Source organism: Streptopelia decaocto (assembly GCF_964273445.1).
Source record: "Streptopelia decaocto genome assembly, chromosome: 4".
NCBI lineage: Eukaryota > Metazoa > Chordata > Aves > Columbiformes > Columbidae > Streptopelia > Streptopelia decaocto.
Genome location: NC_138658.1, coordinates 59,464,378 through 59,482,519, shown reverse-complemented (window position 1 = coordinate 59,482,519; position 18,142 = coordinate 59,464,378). Strand labels below are relative to the sequence as shown.

Here is an 18,142-nt window from a genome sequence, read left to right as displayed (position 1 = left end):
CTGCATACAGTGAATTTTGCCATGTTCATGCTGGTTTTGCAAAAAGAAGGTACATTGGAAGGTACTTTCTTTTGTCATGAGAGGAATTATTAAGACTGCAGGTTTTCAGGACATGGTAGAGGTAAGTGTGCGTGTTTTAATGCCGAACTAATGAAGAAGTTTCCGCAAAAGTGAAATGATGGTTGCAGGGAAGTGAAAGCCCCAAGTACTTACACAAACTTAGTGCTTGGACCTGCTCTTGTGTAAAGCTGTCACTGAATTCAGGGGTGCCCAGCTGACGTATAGTACCTGAAGATATATTTTGTGATGGACCCCAAAATGCTAGAGATCACACCATTTACAATCTACTGTCATCCCTGAGGGATGCTCCCAAGAGAAAGACATGTCAAATATGTCTTTTTTTTTTTTTTTTTTTTAATATTACACAACTGAGAAAAAAAACAGTCTTGGCAATAGCTCATCGTGTGCTCTTGGGCTCAGTTCTGCACACTTCAGGAAAATGGAAGCAAAACAGAGCTAGGAGGAAAGCAATAAAACAGATCTGAGGTCTAAAGGAATTGACTTTAGCAGAAAGAGCAGATGAATTAAATGAGTGTAACAGGTGACGCATCAACTACACCAGCACATGATAAAAAAATCTACAAATCTTCAAAAGGTACAAACACCAGGGATCTGAAAGGAGGAGGATAAAGGGAGGTTGTGTGAAGTTTGCTAATGGAAGATATAAAAAGGAAGCAAGAATATAAAATGAATATCAATTTTAAAAATTGCCTCTAAGCTATGGAATAGTTTTTCAGTGGTAGAGGAGAAAGCTGTTATTTGTGACATATTAATCTAGAATTGACAAAGCACTGAAACACGCAGTCATGTACAGCCCTGGACCGGCCTGGAGACAGACTGGATGACATAAGTTTTCCATCTGTAACATCTATTACTCTCTTCTTTGGGGTTTGTCTTTGAAAGATGGTGCTCAGCAGTACACAAATCTATGGGGAAATGGGGAAGTATAACAGACAAATGGCTTCATTCATATTTTCCCAGAAATTATGCTCTCTTGTGTAGGTTTGGAGACATATTTTCAAACACATTTCTTCTCAAGTAACTGGATAAAAAGTCAAAGCTAGACTGCACTGAAGTTAATCTACTGGAGACCTCTGAGAGATCTCGGTGTACGTGTGTTATATTAAAATGTACAAACACACACACAAACCATGCTTAATGGGAGAGCGAGCACTCCCCATTTCTCACCTGCAGTTCCAGAGAGTTCCACACTTAAGGTTTGTTCAATAGTCTTGTTCTCAAATGGGGAACCCTTGGGATCACTGGAAGACAGGGCACATTTATAAAAACAAGCTGAAATGGAGTTGCTGTAGCCAAAATCTATTGAACCCCCCTCCCTTTTATAAATGTTTACACTTTTTAGTACTTACTTTGGTGACTCGGGTGTCAATGGAAGTGATAAACTTGTTGGTTTGGCTGAAGGGAAAAAAGAAAACAATTATGCAATATTTAAACACTCTGTAACACATACTAAAAAGATTTTTATTATTTTTTTTTTAATTTTGGTGCTGGAATCCCATGTTAGTCAGTTAGGGCTGAGCTCTGATACTTCAAGCCACTTCAGCGTATCTTAGATAGATAAATGAGACTCATCCTGATTCCTTATAACTGGTACCAAAAGGGCACCTAAATTTCAACAATGATTTACACCAATTACTATACCTCTGAAATACAGTACACAACCCAAATGCCAAGAACCTTTCACAAGAAGAGTGGTACATGTTAAAAATCAATGAAGAACTGTACAGGATACACTGTGAAAATGTTACTTCTCTTAGAGTTAATTTAGGCTACAGTTCACGTTTTATTTCGAAAAAGGAGCAGCAGAATAACTATCAAGTAACAGAACGTTATGAATATTCAGTTAATTTTACTTCTACAATATACAATTTCATATATAACACCGAGAATAGGTTGTTTCTATGAGGCTAGAGTCCAACCAGTTATAGTCCAAATTTCTGCAAATTATCCTGCAAACTACGATAAGCCACTGACATAGTCACAGATGGTTAAAAATGGGGTTGAAGCTCTCAGCGCTACAATCCAAACATACACAAAAAACAAAGCCCTAGCTATAAAAATACAAGTCTTTGTAGCTTTTATTCATGCAAACTTGTATTTTCCCAAAGCAAGCCAATAGATAGGATATTGTAATACAACCAAGATTCATTTAATTGCTAGTAAAATGTTTAAAAATTAAGAATAATATTACTTGCAAATTTTACTTTTCAGAAGTTAGACTGACATTTAAACGCAGAAAGCATTGTACCAAGAACAACAGCAGGGGATCTCTTCTGCAAATTAATTACTTAAGACAAAATGTTCCCCTTGAACACTCCTGCACTGCAGATCTTTTGTCCAGAGTGTCACTACTGTGTATTTCGTATTCATTCCAGACTTGGAGCTCTCATCCACATTAAAGGATTTTATATGCAAATTGATTACTTTTATAAGCTCTAGAGCATTCCTGAAGTAATACTGCATTTTTTTTAAAATTAACTCAATTCTCAAGAGCTGCATATTGTTTCTCCTCCTCCCCATATGAAAGTTAGAAATGGAAGCTCAGGTGTTCACCTCAGGTTCACCTTCCTCAGAAGTCACCGCCGGAGTAATGAGATGCACCTCAATGAGTTACTTGTCTGATCTGGCACTGCCACTGATTTGTGAATAAAACCAGGTGCTATAAGACTGAATGTAACCTGGCACATCTTTTGTGTATTTTATATACATCTAGGGACACTCATATTTGCCAGTGGCTACCTAGAGGAGAAACTGGCTTAAAAAAAAAAAAAAAGATACTTTATAAAAAGGCTCAGGAATAAAGTTTTGTACAAAGGCTTCCTTTCTTACCCAGTTTAGGTTTTCTAAGGAATTTGAATGTGAAAGAGCCATTTAAGCCCCTAAAAAGTCTAATTCAAGCTTTCATTAGTCCCACAAAATAGTCCCACATCAGAATATATATACATTTTTTCTGAGATATATGTATGTATGTATAATCTGAAGCACTGAGGCACACTGCAAATCTGCCGGAGATGGGCACAGAACCAAAGCATTATCTCACACTCGTATGTATTCATTTTAAGCAGATATCACTGAGCTCTCCCACTGAGAAATTCACATACCAAAACAGCCATCAGTTTTCTTATTGCTAGGCATGGGCTTGACCAAACAGTATTCCTGCAAAGGATTTGTCCTCACATACAGCTATTGATAGTGTAAATATTTAACCAAAACACTATCATTTTCCATGGTGCCTGTTTATTAGAGTTCCAAGGTCTATGGTGGTGTGGTTTTTTTCTTATTAAAAAGGGTTCACATGAAGTTTCTTGTCCATGTAAAATGAAAACATTCATGTTCAAAAGCACTAAGTTTCCTCATGGGCAAATTTCAATGCAAAACCACAGATGATCTTTGGCATGAATGGGTTTGTGGACATTCCTGTGGGTTTGCAATATGTTTGCAACAGCAAGCCTGAAGGAAAATACCATTTGACTTATCCTTTGTGAGCTTCCCCTAACTTTGAAAGAAAATATAAGACCTTAATTATTTTTTAAAACAGAAGGAGCCAATTTTCTAATACTTTTGATTAAATGTATGAACAAATAACTGCAGGTCTGCGAATACTAGTTAAATTTGCAAGGTTGACTCTGCATGAATTGACTGTCCAAGCTGAAAGCATTATATTCTTGTATTTGTATTATATGCAAATCCATTGATATTGAAGTCATATGTTGGTGTATGAGGTAAATTTGATGAAAAAACAACATTGCAGAAGCGTGTGAATTAAACTGCAGGAATTAATGAAGAGAGTTCTTTCTCTCTGCCCACAGACTCACCTGCAATATCATCAAAGTCACAGCCATCTGTTAAACACAAGTAAGTTAGCTATATGTCCCTTTGGACTTTCCTAACCTCTCCTTCCGTGCTGTTTCCACAACACAATGTGCCTTGTTTCACTACACTGAATCTAAACAATTGCTTCGGCTGGGGAAAAAATGGAGCTCTGACCTGAATAGGAAGATTTTGTAATCAGTATTTATGTGTGTGGGCACATGCATCTATGTATGTGTATAGCTTACAGGTGCATATAGCATGTTATACATGATATACCTTATCACATATCACTTTAACACTCAACCATATCAGTAAAGCCCCCTATAGCCTCTGGCAAATCTATGTTTCAGTGCCACTGCAGTCAGACACCCAGGTTCTACAAGAACAGTTCAGTCTGGGTTTTGCTGTGAAGCAGACTGCTGAAGCCATCCAGAAGGAGTGGCAGCTGGCATCCAAGAAGCTCTAGGGGCAGTTAGATTTCTTTCTTACAAGGAACGTTGTTCATAGAATTTAAGACCATAATAGGGAAAACTATACTTAGGACGTCAGAATGTACAGCTGCAAAAAGGAGATTTAGTGGTGGGAAGGTAAGATCATTTTTGTTAAGTTTGCTTATACTTCCTATGAAGAGTGAAAAATAAGATGTGATGGGGGCAGAAAAAGCAGGGGGAGGGGAAGACAAGTAAAGAACATATGCAGTTTATAATTGCTGCTTTAAAAATACCAGAACAACACATTTAAGGTCATAACTTGATCTCTGTTGCATCTGGATAACTTCCACTGACTTCAGTGGAGTCATCCAGGATTGGCAGTGATGTGACTGAGACAGGCACTTGGCCTTCTAAATGCTGGTACAACATATAAATACACAGATGTATTTTAAAGTAATAGTAACTTTAAAAAAGCTCCCTTTGGGCTTGCAAGCTTTTACAGCTTTCCTTTATCTTGGGAAAACAGGCAGGGGAAGAGAAAGCAAGAGAGGGGTCTTTAAGCTCTTGCACGTCTGCCTTAGAAGGTAGTTGTAATATAGACCAGTTCTTCAGGCACCAGAGGACACTAAAAGTCAACAGAATTGTTTAGTTTTGGCCATAAAGAATCTAAAAAGAGAGAGAAAGATCAGCATGGCAGCTAAACTTTCAACTATTTACAAAATAAAATTACAAACCGGCATTCCAGCTTTAACAGGAATGACACATTTATTGCTTTCTCTGTAGCAGTGAGAGCACTATTTATTGTCTCTTAAGGACTATGTGGCAGGTTAACAATGCCTTCAGTTTTACACTAGCAAAACCAGAAAGAAAGTCACTAATGAACCAGCCTGCCCAGCTTGTTTAGGGTTATAATGATTTCTTCGTGGTACAGTACTCTCTGAATAAATATTTCCAGCTAACTTGGTATATTAACATACGGTATTTGTTAAAATTTTTTCTCCCTGAGATTCCTTTTCTGAGTTTGAGGGTGATAGAGACAGGATTAGAATTGCTTAAAAGCTAAATCTAGCACACTAATTCTAACTTCATTACACTGTTTTAAAATTCTCCCTATGCAGAAGAGATGCCGGATTTACAATACTAATCCAAAGAACAGAAGAGGTATCGAGGGTATTCAGAGCTGTGGTATTTCAGCATTACTGCTGGTACCAAAGCTGCGCTCTGCAGTCCCACACCTACCTTGCAGATGATTTGTCTGAGTCTGCAGATGAGGCTTCCTTTTGGAGGTGCATTTCTCTTTGCTGCTGTTCCTGTTCTCTGCTGGTTTGGTCTGAGGAGGGTCATCATTTGTAGTCAGATATTTGAGAAGTTCAGAGCAGGGACGTCTTTGAGGCTTTTGCTGTTGACAAATGCTCTTCGCTTTATTGCTCCATGAATTCTCAGTCTTAAAAACAGAGCATAATAAAATAAAATAAAAAAAAAGCTAAAATTAGTGAGCTGAACCTTATCAGAATAGATACAGGTTTTCTGAAGAGATGAGATTTTCAATGAAGTGTTCAGTCTAAGTGTACTAGATCTATGAGCTGTGAATAATTGTTTGCAGAACAAGGAAAGAAAATTACATTTAAAATTCCTAAATGACATTTATGCAGCTTTTTATTTCATTTCTCCCACATTTCAATGTTCCTACTCAGCAACATGTAACTAACAAGACCCTACAGCGCCTTTACTGTGAACAAAAAAATAAGCTGGTTTAAACCTTAATTTGCTGCTGATCGCTTGAGCCCAGTATTCACAACTCTCTTAAGTACCCCTAAACGCTCCGTTTTCAGTTACAGTGAACAGCAAGACAAACATTGTTTAATACTGCCTGCTAACAGAATTATGTCAGAGCCCCCATTCTATCCAATTAATGGCCGATATATGTCTTTTTGTCAAGAATCCAGTGTCATTTTTCTCAGCTCAGACAGCTGGCAAAATGGCAGTCCTGCATCCTGGAGTATCTCACAAACAACATCAGCCCATCAGCAAATTTTATAGTACCCCCTACTACTCTGTGTATCAATAAAGTAGGTGAGAGTAACAGACGGTGGGACTACAATTGAACTGTGCCAAGAGAAAAAGCATAAATGAAAAATTCAGAGCATAAAGGAGCTCAGGTGAACTTCTGCAACCCAGTCTATAATCTGTTCATGTTTTTTTTTTTTTTCTAAAGCAGGTGCAGGATAGTAGGCAGATTAATACAATACATATAGATCTGCTGCTTGCTTAGTTGCTGTAAACATTAAAGACCTTGCTATACTCTTTTTTTTTTGTTATTACAAAGATTAAGTTTGTACCTTAACAACCACAGGGCTTGTTCTGATCCTGTGATTAGTGTTTGCATGGTTTTGTGTGCTGAGACCACTGCATTCATTGTAACTTAGTTGAGTGTTGGCTGGAGCCAGCAAGAGCTTCTTAAGCTACAAACACATAGGGAAAGGGAGGTGGAAGGAAAAGAGTAAAGTTATGCATCATTATGGATTAAAATGACTTACCTACATTTTTGCATAGTTACTTAAAATTAGCTGTATCAATTTCAGCAAGCAAACTACAACCAAACAGAAAGAAAGGTTCAATATTCCCAGGAGTAAACAGATTTCATTTTCTTCGGGCTTGGCAGTGTATTTCTGCTCCCTTTACTGCAGTATACTGCAGGGCAGGCAGAAATGACAGGGGCCTTGGATTTCTAAATCCATGGCAAAATGAAATTCTTGGCAATCTGTCTGACAGGAGAGGCCTCTGATCTAAAGAGAGATGTTAACTTTAACAGACTAATGGATACAGCATCAAGATGCACATATCTGGCCCTGCTTCCGCAGAAGCCAGTGATAAAGGGCTTTCAGCAGAAACAGAATCGCGTCTCTGACCGGTTTTACTGAGCAAAACGCATATAAGGTTTCACCCACATCCTCAGTCAAGGTTTGGGCTTGCCCTGATTAGTACTAAGCTGGTGCTTACTGGTCAAATCAATGTTAAAAGCACAACATTAGGGCTACATCCCACCAGACTCAAGGGGTCTTTCTTTACAGATCCCCAAAAGTGATGTCTAAACATACATACAGGAAGAGCCCCAAGAAATGAAATATGAATTAAAAGCCATTACCCTGACTTATTTGAACAGAATGATAAGCAAAAGTGTCAGCCATTAGCACAAGAATCTCAAAAACAATCTCTTCAACACACTTTTTAATAGATTCCCTTATTAATCATCTTATGGCTATCTGGTGGGGTTTTTTTCCCCCACTTAATTTTCAGTTCTTTACTTGATTTTCCTTTTCAGTCTAAATGAAAAGTCCAGACCTTACTGTGACTACATCATACCCATGCAGCGGGTAGCCAGAGGCACATCCAATTCCTGTTAAACAGTAGGAAGGGTTCTTACTAGAGACGGCTCTTCTGCCTCCTGAGTTGGAGGGGTGCCGTCAGGCATTGGGGAAGGGCTAGCGGCATTTTCGTTGGTCACATCTCCATCTGTCAGTGCATCAAATGAAGGCAACCCATCCTCATCCACAGGGATGCTGTCCAGTGTTTCAGTGAGAACGGCTAGCAAGTTTGCCTCACTCTCTTCATCTATCTTCTGTGGGAGTGGACAAAACAAAAAAGCAGAACCAGGTGAGAAGAGAAAAGGAACAAAATGATGCCCCTGTATGTGAAAAAGCAGTCAAAACACAATTAAATCAGCCCTTGAAACGGCAACCTGCAACAGCATCTCAGAAGACGTCATTAAGTGCAATAAAATGATCCATCTCTCTGTTCAGGAGAAACTTTTTGGCAGTCGCTGTGTATTGCTTCAGTTTACTTTTCTTCCACAATACTTTTTTATAAAAAAGTCAAGTGTTAACAATGAGAAGTAATCACCCAGGGATTGTATTACAGGACGCGCCTAAACTGCTGACACCTAGTGATGGTGTCAGCCCAGGCTGCCTCTTTCTTTCTCTTTTCAACACTGAACACCTGTTAATTGACCTGACAAAACTACAAGAATCAGAGAATAAGACAGCTCATCAGAAGACCAAAATGAATCACAAGTGAAATCTGGAAAAACTTGTTCACATATGTGGCTTTGCTGTAAGAGGGAAAGGGCCTCCCTTCCACACTCATGGAAATCCATGCTCCAAACCCAACAAGCAGCTTCTCATTTCTGAGCATTTCAGCATCAGACTCTCCATCAGGACTCATATTGTAAATGACAAGCTCTTGGGTTTCTTTTAAAAAAATGTATGAGGCAGGTTGTCTTTGAAGTTGTCCTTTCGAGTTACGTCGTTTGAGTGCTCAATGCAACTATTGTATGCATTTATCTAATTCAGACTGCAATTATAAAAAGTAGATTAATTCCTAATCAGATGTTAATTTATATTAGATATCTTATTTCAGCAACAAGACTTCTTTTGTCAAATTGAGTAAATTTAAATGGCTTCCAATTTTTTAAATGAAATATAGTCCCTACTGTATATTAAGGTACAGATTTTTAGAGTACTGAGAGTTCTAAGGAATAGAATTGTGTAAAAATCATTATATTTATTTTTCAGAAAGACTGGAAATTGATCTTGACAGATCAATTATCTAGGTTTCCTAGGCTGATCCTAGTGCTATTAAAGTAAATGAAAAGCCTTTCACTGATTCTAGGGATATCAAATTGGGAGTTTTTCCACCACCTTCAGAGTGGTTCATCACGCTCCAGATACACACTGCAAAGAGATTTCAGCTAAGTTCAAATCTCATCGTTTAAAAGTGAACTAGCAAGGAACACACCAGTAAGACAAACAAAAAGCTGTCCATTTGAAAAAAGAAAAAGTCAATAAAAAAACATCATTGCCAGTAATACCTCAGAAGAGAAAACAAAAATCAGGTGAATCCGTGTATCCCCAATAGCATGGCTTTTTTCAATAATACTGTATCTACCAGACTCTGAACAGAGATGCTCATAAACCACACAGATAACTCCTCCTGCCAGGCTTCTCTGCCAAATCACACCTCACGGCTTCTTACAGAAAAGCTCTGTCTTCCAGCTAGGAAGCTATGGCAGAGCACAGACTGTTCTGGTGCTTACAGCATCATCCCCAAGAAACAAATAAACACTCAGGCAAAGCTAATGCTAAGGAGAAGCAATTACTTAAAAGGCCAAAAGGAGCTTGGCCACTGAGACAGAGAGTGTAAGTCTGGGTATCTGGTGATTTCCACCGTACCACGCAGACATATGCACAGTGCTGTGATAATTCAGTGAGCAGAGTATGGAAAGCAGAGGGAAGCCACCTTGCAAATAAAACTGTGCTCCAAATGCAGCTTTTCACAGCTACTTTTTGAGATGCAAAGATGAAATCATGGTGCCACTTCTAGAAGAGTACAAAAAGGTGTTACCAGGTGAAAAAGTGCTTTGCGATGTAACAGAGCACTGACTTTTTTCCAGCGGCATTTCAAAGCGCTCGCAGGTGGTGGGACGGGGAGAACCAGCCCTCAGCCCTGGGGAAACTGGGGGGCTCTGCCTGCCTGACCTGCAGCCCCGCACCGGGAAGTTCTCCAGCTGGTGGGGTGCACCACTGCCCCCCCGTACTGAGCCTTGCAGCTTATAAAGCTGACAACAAAGCTGGAAGTGTTACTATTTCTAACGGGGAATGCCTTATTTAATAACAGCATGCCAGAAGAAACCCTGATATTTGCTGTTAGCTGCTCAGCTCTCGTGCTTTAAACAGACATTCAAGTGTGCTGACATTCAAGAACAGAAAGTTGAGTGGACACTGGTCCTCATCACAGCAATTTCAATTAGTTTTGTACAAGTTTCAACATTCAAACACCCCAGAGAAAGCACAGGATGTGACAAAGAGGACTCTGTTAAACAATTAATGTCACTTTCCATTATTGCTTCAGTCCCAATTTACAGAGCAAATAAATCAAAGTCACCACAGATGAAGCACACTAGCTGGCTAACACATGTCTATTCACAAATGACATGGCAGCAGGAACACATTAGTCAAGAAAATGACATTGCCAGATAACCTTTCAAAGGTTTAACTCTGCTATTGCTCCTAATTGTCCTAAATTACTGTTTATAAAGAAACACAATTATTAGATACAGCAGAAATGGTGCTGAGGGGAGATGCGGAGGGAGAGATGGTCGGCTACATCAACGTCTGTGCAATAATGAGCGAAGCAGCAGCTTTCTGCCTTGCAATCACAACTTGAGTCTTGGTGTTGACAGCACTGGGGAGCAGGAGCACCATGGCCAAATGCAGGCTCTTGCACCGTTTCAGCAGTGTCACCAGAGAAGCTCTTGTTTCAGACTGGCATCCAACCCGCACGTCGCACAGGCTCGGTGGGTCAGGAGGAGCTGAGCACCTTCGATCTCCACTGAGCTCAGAGGAAGCGCCATGGGCTCTCAGTATCCCACCCTGCCGTGCCCCTAACTTCTAAGCAGGGTCACACTGAAAGCGTGTGCTTATTCTAAAGGAGGAGATCCTAAGTATTTAGACCATCTAAATGAACTACATTGTGTAAGAAAAAGGGATGGAGGCTGATCTGGAACGTAGAGCTGCATGGCAAATGCATGCAATTATTAAACACTTATGAAAACAATTTGTAATGACTGCATCTTGCTAACTAATGGATGTTTTTAATTCAGAAGCAGTTATGCATCACTTCCCAGCCAAACCGTGTGAACTTCTTCACACCCTTGGTTGTTAGTTTAACATTAAGACATGGGGGCCAAGAGGTTTTCTGACCCTGTAGACTTCCATCCAGCAGAAGGGAAGGAACCAGAGTACCCCACTGAATGCACACACTTCGGTGTTTCTGACAGGAAATGTTCCTTGTATATCCAGAATGACATTAGCTCTGAAAAGAAATAAAATTTGGCATCGGTGTCACTGTGCACGGGCAAACGCAATGGGGAAAGCCGGCTAGCACCGTAAGCTGACAGAACATCAACTGATCCTCAAAAAACGAGAGATCTAGGAGCCTAAAGATAATGAAAAGTTTCTAACTGCTCTCTTCTCTGCTTTTACATGTTTTGCTCTAAAACGCTTTAATATTTCTACAGCACTAAAAAGAATTCTCTGTCTGAAAACACTTTATTAGTTGTGTAATAATCTTATTCTAATTGGGTTTCTGTATTCAGTAAAATGCCTCCAGAGATATTCTCTCTTTGGCCAGCAAAAAGCTATAAGAAATGAGTTGATAATTTACCCACACAAAGGTATTTAAATCCTCTACCCCTGATAATTCTTTCCCCTTTGCTTATTCTGCCTACTGATGGAGCCGTGTTCAACCTCACGGTTAGCATTTGTGTCTGTAATACACGTTGCTTGTCAGCAATCCCATTGCAGGTGCCTAAGACTGAGCTGTAACAAAGATTCGGCCCTCTCGTCTTTCATCTACACCAACACCCTTTCTTGAAAACCTTGAAGCCACCCTGCAGAGGTCCAGACACAAGAGTCTGCTGTAGCTCTCTCACAGTCAGCCTGGGTATGCTGATTCACCCCAGAAAAGGGTCAAGCCCATCATTTAGAAAAGCTTTTCCAAATGTTAATAGTACCTTCCAACATTTTCCCTCTGGTTGATTCCCTCCGCCTTTCATTTGTGATGATCACATGCACAGCTTTTGCTTACTGTATCTCAAGGAGTGAAATCAGCTAATGAATGATGCTGCTGCTCTGAAGTTTCTTTATCGATAATTTGAATGGTGTATGGGGACGATCTTGATTCATACTGAAAGATCAGGGTCTAAACTGTGGCATTAATCCACAGCCCCGAGGAGCTGGGAGTAGTGGCAGCTTGCCACATCTTTGTAAAAAGCCCAGGAAACTTTGGGACAGATCCACAGCTGGTAGAAGCTGTCACCACTCCAGCAGCCCAGCTCAGCAAGCAATTCAGAGCAGCCAGGTGTACATTTGAACTCATGAGGGATCACCATTTCAACATATCGACTCATTTCTCCTCAGTAGCCTGAGATCTATTCATAGCACTATTAACAAAGAAAATAAAAGATTTCCCTCCAGCTGAAAATATCCAAGTGCTCTAAAAATACTAATACATTATGGTACTACTTTCGAAAGCACAAAAAAGGCCTTGTGAGCACATCTGGGACTTCCAACAGGATTTAATTCCTTAATGACGCATTTTGGAATAAGAACATCCTTAAGATTCACACCACTAAGAGAAACGAGGGGTACAGATTTGCCCTATTTTGCACATAGGGACACAGAGGCCCTGAAAAGCTCACGAACACCACCCCAGCCCTGAGTACCTCCTGTCAACAAACCTGCAGCAGGGGCAGGTGGTATCTCAGCCCTGGCCCCACAACCAAGCTCAGGAGCTGCAGGCTGGGCAGGAGCGCAGGGAGGCAGACGCAGGGCAGGGACTAGGATGCAGGCTGGTCTTCCTGCTCCTGCTGGTGAAAAATGAGAGCTGAGGTCAGGGACAGTGAAAGGGAAGAATTACAGCCCAAGCTTTCCCATGTCTGGAGCAGAAGGAGCCAACCTGCCACAGCACTGGTGCAGATAGTGCTGTCATGGTCATTGTGCTGCCTTCTCAATCTGCTGTCCAAGGCAAGTGCCTCCTTCTCCTTCCTTCAACTTAGAGCTGGCTGTAGCTGGCAGTATCTTCTCCCCGGGCCAAAAAGGAATCAATGGTCCAAGAGGTGAACCACTTGATCCACTCTACCTCCTCACAACCAGTCCCATGCCATTATTTATTTTATATATATTATGTATTTCAGCTTTTATTTTACTGTTCAACTCCTTTGCAAATCCTCAGGCATCCTGAGCTGTCTTACAGTAAAAATCCACATGATGCATTTGCATTAGAACGTTTTTCCAAGGTCTGTTAGTCTGGTCCCCAGGAGACACTCCCATAATTGAAATGCTTAAGTCCAGAGCTATCAATTATCTTTAAAAACAAAATGGAGTCCCACTAGGAGAAAATTACAGCCAGGTTTCTTTATATGTAGTATAAATGTGGGGATTAATTATCACCACCCCTGTGCAAATGCCTTTAGGGTATGGGAAGAAATAAGAGATCTTCTCTTCTTCTTGAAGGAGACAGCTACACTCGTACTCCTCACATGCCCCTGTAGGCAAAGACCACTTGAATGCAGAGCGTGCCTTCTGATTTTGGCAGTCACACTCCCCAACATACGGACTGTGAATATATCTCATCTCTAGGACTGACCATGTCCCCCTATTCATGTAAAAGCTTTACTGCAGCTGGATTTCTGGATATTGTACAGACCTGGCTCTGCCATACCACTCTCCTCCAAAACAATGTTAAACAAACAGTGTAATTACACACAATGCAGGTACTGCAATGCTTAACTTTCAGAGCCAGGTCCCTGGAGTAGAATAACCTCCCAGCATCACTCCCAGGGACATTACAGCACCGCAGGAAGGACCTGCGCAAGGTCCACAGGCTGAAGGAGATGGGAACAGCCGCAGCATACATTCCCCTCCTCCCTTCTCCAGGGTACGATGACATAAAATTAACAATACTTCTTATTACGCATATACTCAACATGGCGTATATTTCTAGTCTCAAAAGGTTCTCCTCTTTATTCTTGGTATCTGAACTCAGGTTACTCTCTCTTTTTAAAAGAAGACATGCTCACCAGACTTCATAAAACTTCTGTCAAGAATCTGGGATTAAGCCACCACAATGCAAACCCATTGTACAGGCCATTTGCAAAGAGAGTTTTCTTTAAGATTGTGCCCTTCATCACCTGCAGTAATGCCACCACAGCTCCTGTGAGATGGTCTATCTTTTCAGGTGAAAAATCTAACCTAAACATGTCAGTTTAAAAGAGCCTGCTAAAACAAACAAACAAAAAAAAGCCTACTAAATATTCTTCTACCACAAAGCCACTTTTTTATTGCTTGTAACAAGTTGTTGCAGTTCAGAAGTTTCCATTACAGCCTGGCAATTAAGTTTCTAATAAACTGAAGAGCTACTAATTGACTTATTCATCTGGCAAACTGAGGATCCAGCTAGCAACCTGTAACCTGTTTTACATCTTCCGACCAACATTCATTCACGTTTTGCAAGCCATTTCCATTTCATTTGTGTAAACTGCATCCTTCCCCCGTATGATAGTAATCTTTGATTCTGGGGAAAAGAGAAAACAAAAAATAATCTAAAAGCAAGCTATCATGCCATTGACTGTGTAAAGGGGACCAATGCTAAGATATTGCTGTGCTGGAATCAGAGCACTGGTGGTAGACCCAGTATCAAAAATTTATAGTAATTGCAACCGCAGAATCTTTGGAAACACGGTCAATTTGACTCAGTATCAAAAGGTCACTCTATTCAATTTATACTTGATGCTGAGCACTATATTGAGAAAACACCTGAAAGCAAATCATCTTATCAGCAGTTTGGGCCTCAACATTTACTGACTACATAGGCTAATTTTCTGATTACTAAATAAATGCATTACCTATGTTGGGTTAGCTCACCAGAGGGGCTTTTTAACTTGTACAGGACTTGACACTGTAAAAACATTACCAAACCTCTTAGCAGGAACCGCTTTCCCACAGCACTGAGGCACACCATGGACACACTGTCCTGCTGCCTCGCCCAGGGCTGGGGAAGACGATGCGGTGTTCATGGGTGAGGAGCTGCAGGGAGAGGAGACCTGGCACATCTTGTCCAGCCCATGGCGGGTCAGGTTTGGGCAAAGCTCCACACCGAGCCACAAAACTCTACCTAAGTCTTTGTTAGGGAGAAACAGGAGCATGAAAAGGGCAGAAGTGCAAAGGGAAGAGCTTGATGAAGAGCAACAGAAAAAAGAAAGTTTTCCTCCAATGTGCAACATGGCCAGAAAAGGACACGGGGAGGTGACTGCTGGCTGCCAGCAGTAGTGTCCCTTTTACAGACAATCAGTTGTTCATGCACGTGATATGGTCCTGAGCAACAACCCAGACAGGTATTTTTTATTATTATTATGCACTTAAAATATACTGGAGGGCAGAGAGTCATGGTTCCCAACCAAGGGTCCCAATCCATAGCTCTAACAAGGAATGGGTACTGCAGAAAGAGGGAAGAGGGGGCAGGAAGGCTGCAGGCTACAGCATCAGGTCAGGAAGATATTTGGGACTCTCCCTGTGGCAGAGCTTTGAGTGACAGTGTCAGCAGTATTTCAGTCCAAATTCAAACACTGCTTGCTCAGATTTATTTATTTGCTTGATTTATGGTACCCACACTAATCCCTCTATGCATCGACATAAAATTTTTCAACACTCATATACCTTTGTTAGGCAGCATGGCACGTTCAGGGAAAAAAAAAGCTACATATACTTTGCGATGATTATTTCACACATGTAATGGACATAAAAACTTATTTTTCCTCTTGATAATGACAGACATTTCTAAAAAATGCACTTGAGTGGTAGTACAGAGCCTTCCTTTGCCAACTATAAAGCATAATCTTGTTGCTTTTGTTCATTCTCCACTTCAGTGTTGCATTTGCTTTAGTTTTAATTACACTGGATGCGTCAGGATGTCTATCATAATCCCCGCTTCTTTCTAGAGATTTATGACTATACAAAAATAAATTTCAGGCTAAAATTATATTCAATATAGCAGAGAAGAGTTTACATATACTTCTAAATTTTGTTCAATTATGTGGAAACGTGTTTGTGCGAACAGAACACACACTCAAAAATTCCTTTTTAAACTGCAAAATAAGACACTTCTATCTGGTGCTTTTACTGTTAGAAAATTAGAATTTGATTTGACCAGAAAATTAGCATTTGTAAAGTATCAACTTCATTAAATGCTTTTTACGATGTTTTAATTTTTCAGCACGTTCAGCTTCATCAAACCTACCCACCATGCCTGCTGAACAGGTACGACAAATACAAGTCATGTTGCATGGGAAGAAAAATACCAGTTCTCCTTAGACCTGCAGCATGAATGGATCAGTACATCATTAATACATCAGGGCTTCCCATCATTTTTTATTGTGATCTAAGTGGATGGATGCTATCTGGTCTGAGCTGGCTAAAAGAGTTTATACAGGCACAACACAAAAACTTGTTTACAAGGACAAAGATGCATTTACTCTATATGTTTCACCTACGTAGCTATACTCCTGTCTTTTAGTGTCACAGCAATGGCTGTATACCAGCAGATGTGTTGAGTGCCACACATACCATTTACAGAGGTGGTTTAGCTAGATAAAATAAATTAAGGTAGCAGATGTTAGCCCTAAAAAAAAAAAAAAAAAAAAAAAAAAAAAAAAAAAAAAAAAAAGGCACCAAAAAACCCCCCTGAGGAAATCACTATGAAGGGGGAAAAAAAAGTAGATACGTGGGCTCTACTCTTACCATGCTAAAGAAATTTCAAAAAACCTCGGTGGCATCCCTGTATCTAAGGAGATGCTCAGCTGAGAGAACAGCCCAGGTACCTTTACCATGAGCATCCCAGGCTGTGAGCAATAAAAGTTTCCTTTTTAATGAAGCACCAAGTGAGAATGTGGAGATGCCAGAGTAAGGAAGGTGCTAACAGGTATAGGGTTTAACACTGCACAGGTCACTGGTACATTTTGCCAGACTTTTCAGTTTGCTTTTACAGTCCCATGAAAACAAAATGTAAGCTTATCCCAGCAGGCAAATAAGCACTCGCCTCAAAAAGCAGCAACTGAACAGGGCATCCTGGTAAATCCCTACAGCCACCAAGGACACTCTTCAGGATGAGGAGATGCGTCTGAATTTTCCACCAGTTAAGCATTTGAATTCGTTTAGATGTCTCATAATATCCTTAACTATGTATTTCCTTGATTTGTCACTAGGTGCCAAGACTTTAATGTTCTTTCAATGCAATTTTGTGTCTGCGAATAGAATCATAAACTAGAGATGGTGATTTTAAAACCAAAAACCTTAAAAAAAAATATAAAGATCACTGAAGAGCTATCTTTTGCAAAGCCTCCTCTAGAGCTCATCGGCTGTTGCCTCATTTCTAAGTTTCCTGGAAGTTACTAGTCTCCATAGATAATGTTGATAAAATGGGGTTGACACTAACATGTAAAACTAACGTGCTAGTTTATGCTAAAGCTTCCTTGTTCATCTACCCTCAGTGAGCCTTGAAGAGTTATGTAGCACATGCATACTGTCCTGCATGCTACAGCTACCACCACAGTCGCCTCTCTTCTATTTATTTCTTAGTCAAAACTGAACATATTGCTCATTCTCTGCTAGTCCTTTAAAAGTGTGTGCTCTTGATCACCAGCGCTCCGTCTGTACAACGTAAAAGATTTCATTTTTCTTTGCGAGGCTTCGATGTTAACCGGTCCCTTTTTCATCACAAATGGTGAAAATGAATCTAGGCATCTTTTTTTTGCCCTGTGTCTTTAAAAATGACCCATAACAAGCAGTCAAGTCCAGCTGTACCTATTAATGCACTAAGTTCCATTATTAATTAGGCCACAATTTCCTTTAGGCAGGGACTGTCTTTTTGTTATGTTTTCACACAACCCCTTTCACAATAGTGTCCTGATTTACAATTGGGCTTTGAGATGCTGCCACAGAACCTAAAATAAATAATTCTGGGTACTTCTATTTAATCCAGCTAGTAACCAAAAGAACTTGGGTCCAGATGTTCAGCTGTAAATTAGGGCCACTGTAAATTAGGGCCTCTCCATGGCTTTTAACAGAGCTATGCAGATTTATACCAGCTGAGGCCCTGGTCCTCTGCTCATTGGGTATGTTGATGCTGAAACTGAGAGCAGCAGCTCCTGCATACTTGTTACGTGGAGCAGCCTGGCCTGCGACTAACAGCAGTCCAGCCCAAGG

At 40.4% G+C, this 18,142-nt stretch overlaps 1 protein-coding gene across 3 annotated transcripts in view; it reads right to left on the bottom strand.

The window, feature by feature from the left end:
* Nucleotides 1-18,142, bottom strand: part of PPARGC1A (PPARG coactivator 1 alpha) — a gene marked incomplete at its 5' end in the record, with an annotated part of 168,642 nt that overhangs the window by 23,324 nt on the left and 127,176 nt on the right. For all 3 annotated transcript variants that reach the window (XM_082050544.1, XM_082050545.1, XM_082050546.1), the window contains 5 exons: nt 1,249-1,322; nt 1,431-1,476; nt 5,565-5,769; nt 6,665-6,787; nt 7,750-7,944. In XM_082050544.1, the coding sequence (XP_081906670.1) occupies nt 1,249-1,322; nt 1,431-1,476; nt 5,565-5,769; nt 6,665-6,787; nt 7,750-7,944 (643 nt within the window). The remainder of the gene's footprint in view (nt 1-1,248; nt 1,323-1,430; nt 1,477-5,564; nt 5,770-6,664; nt 6,788-7,749; nt 7,945-18,142) is intronic.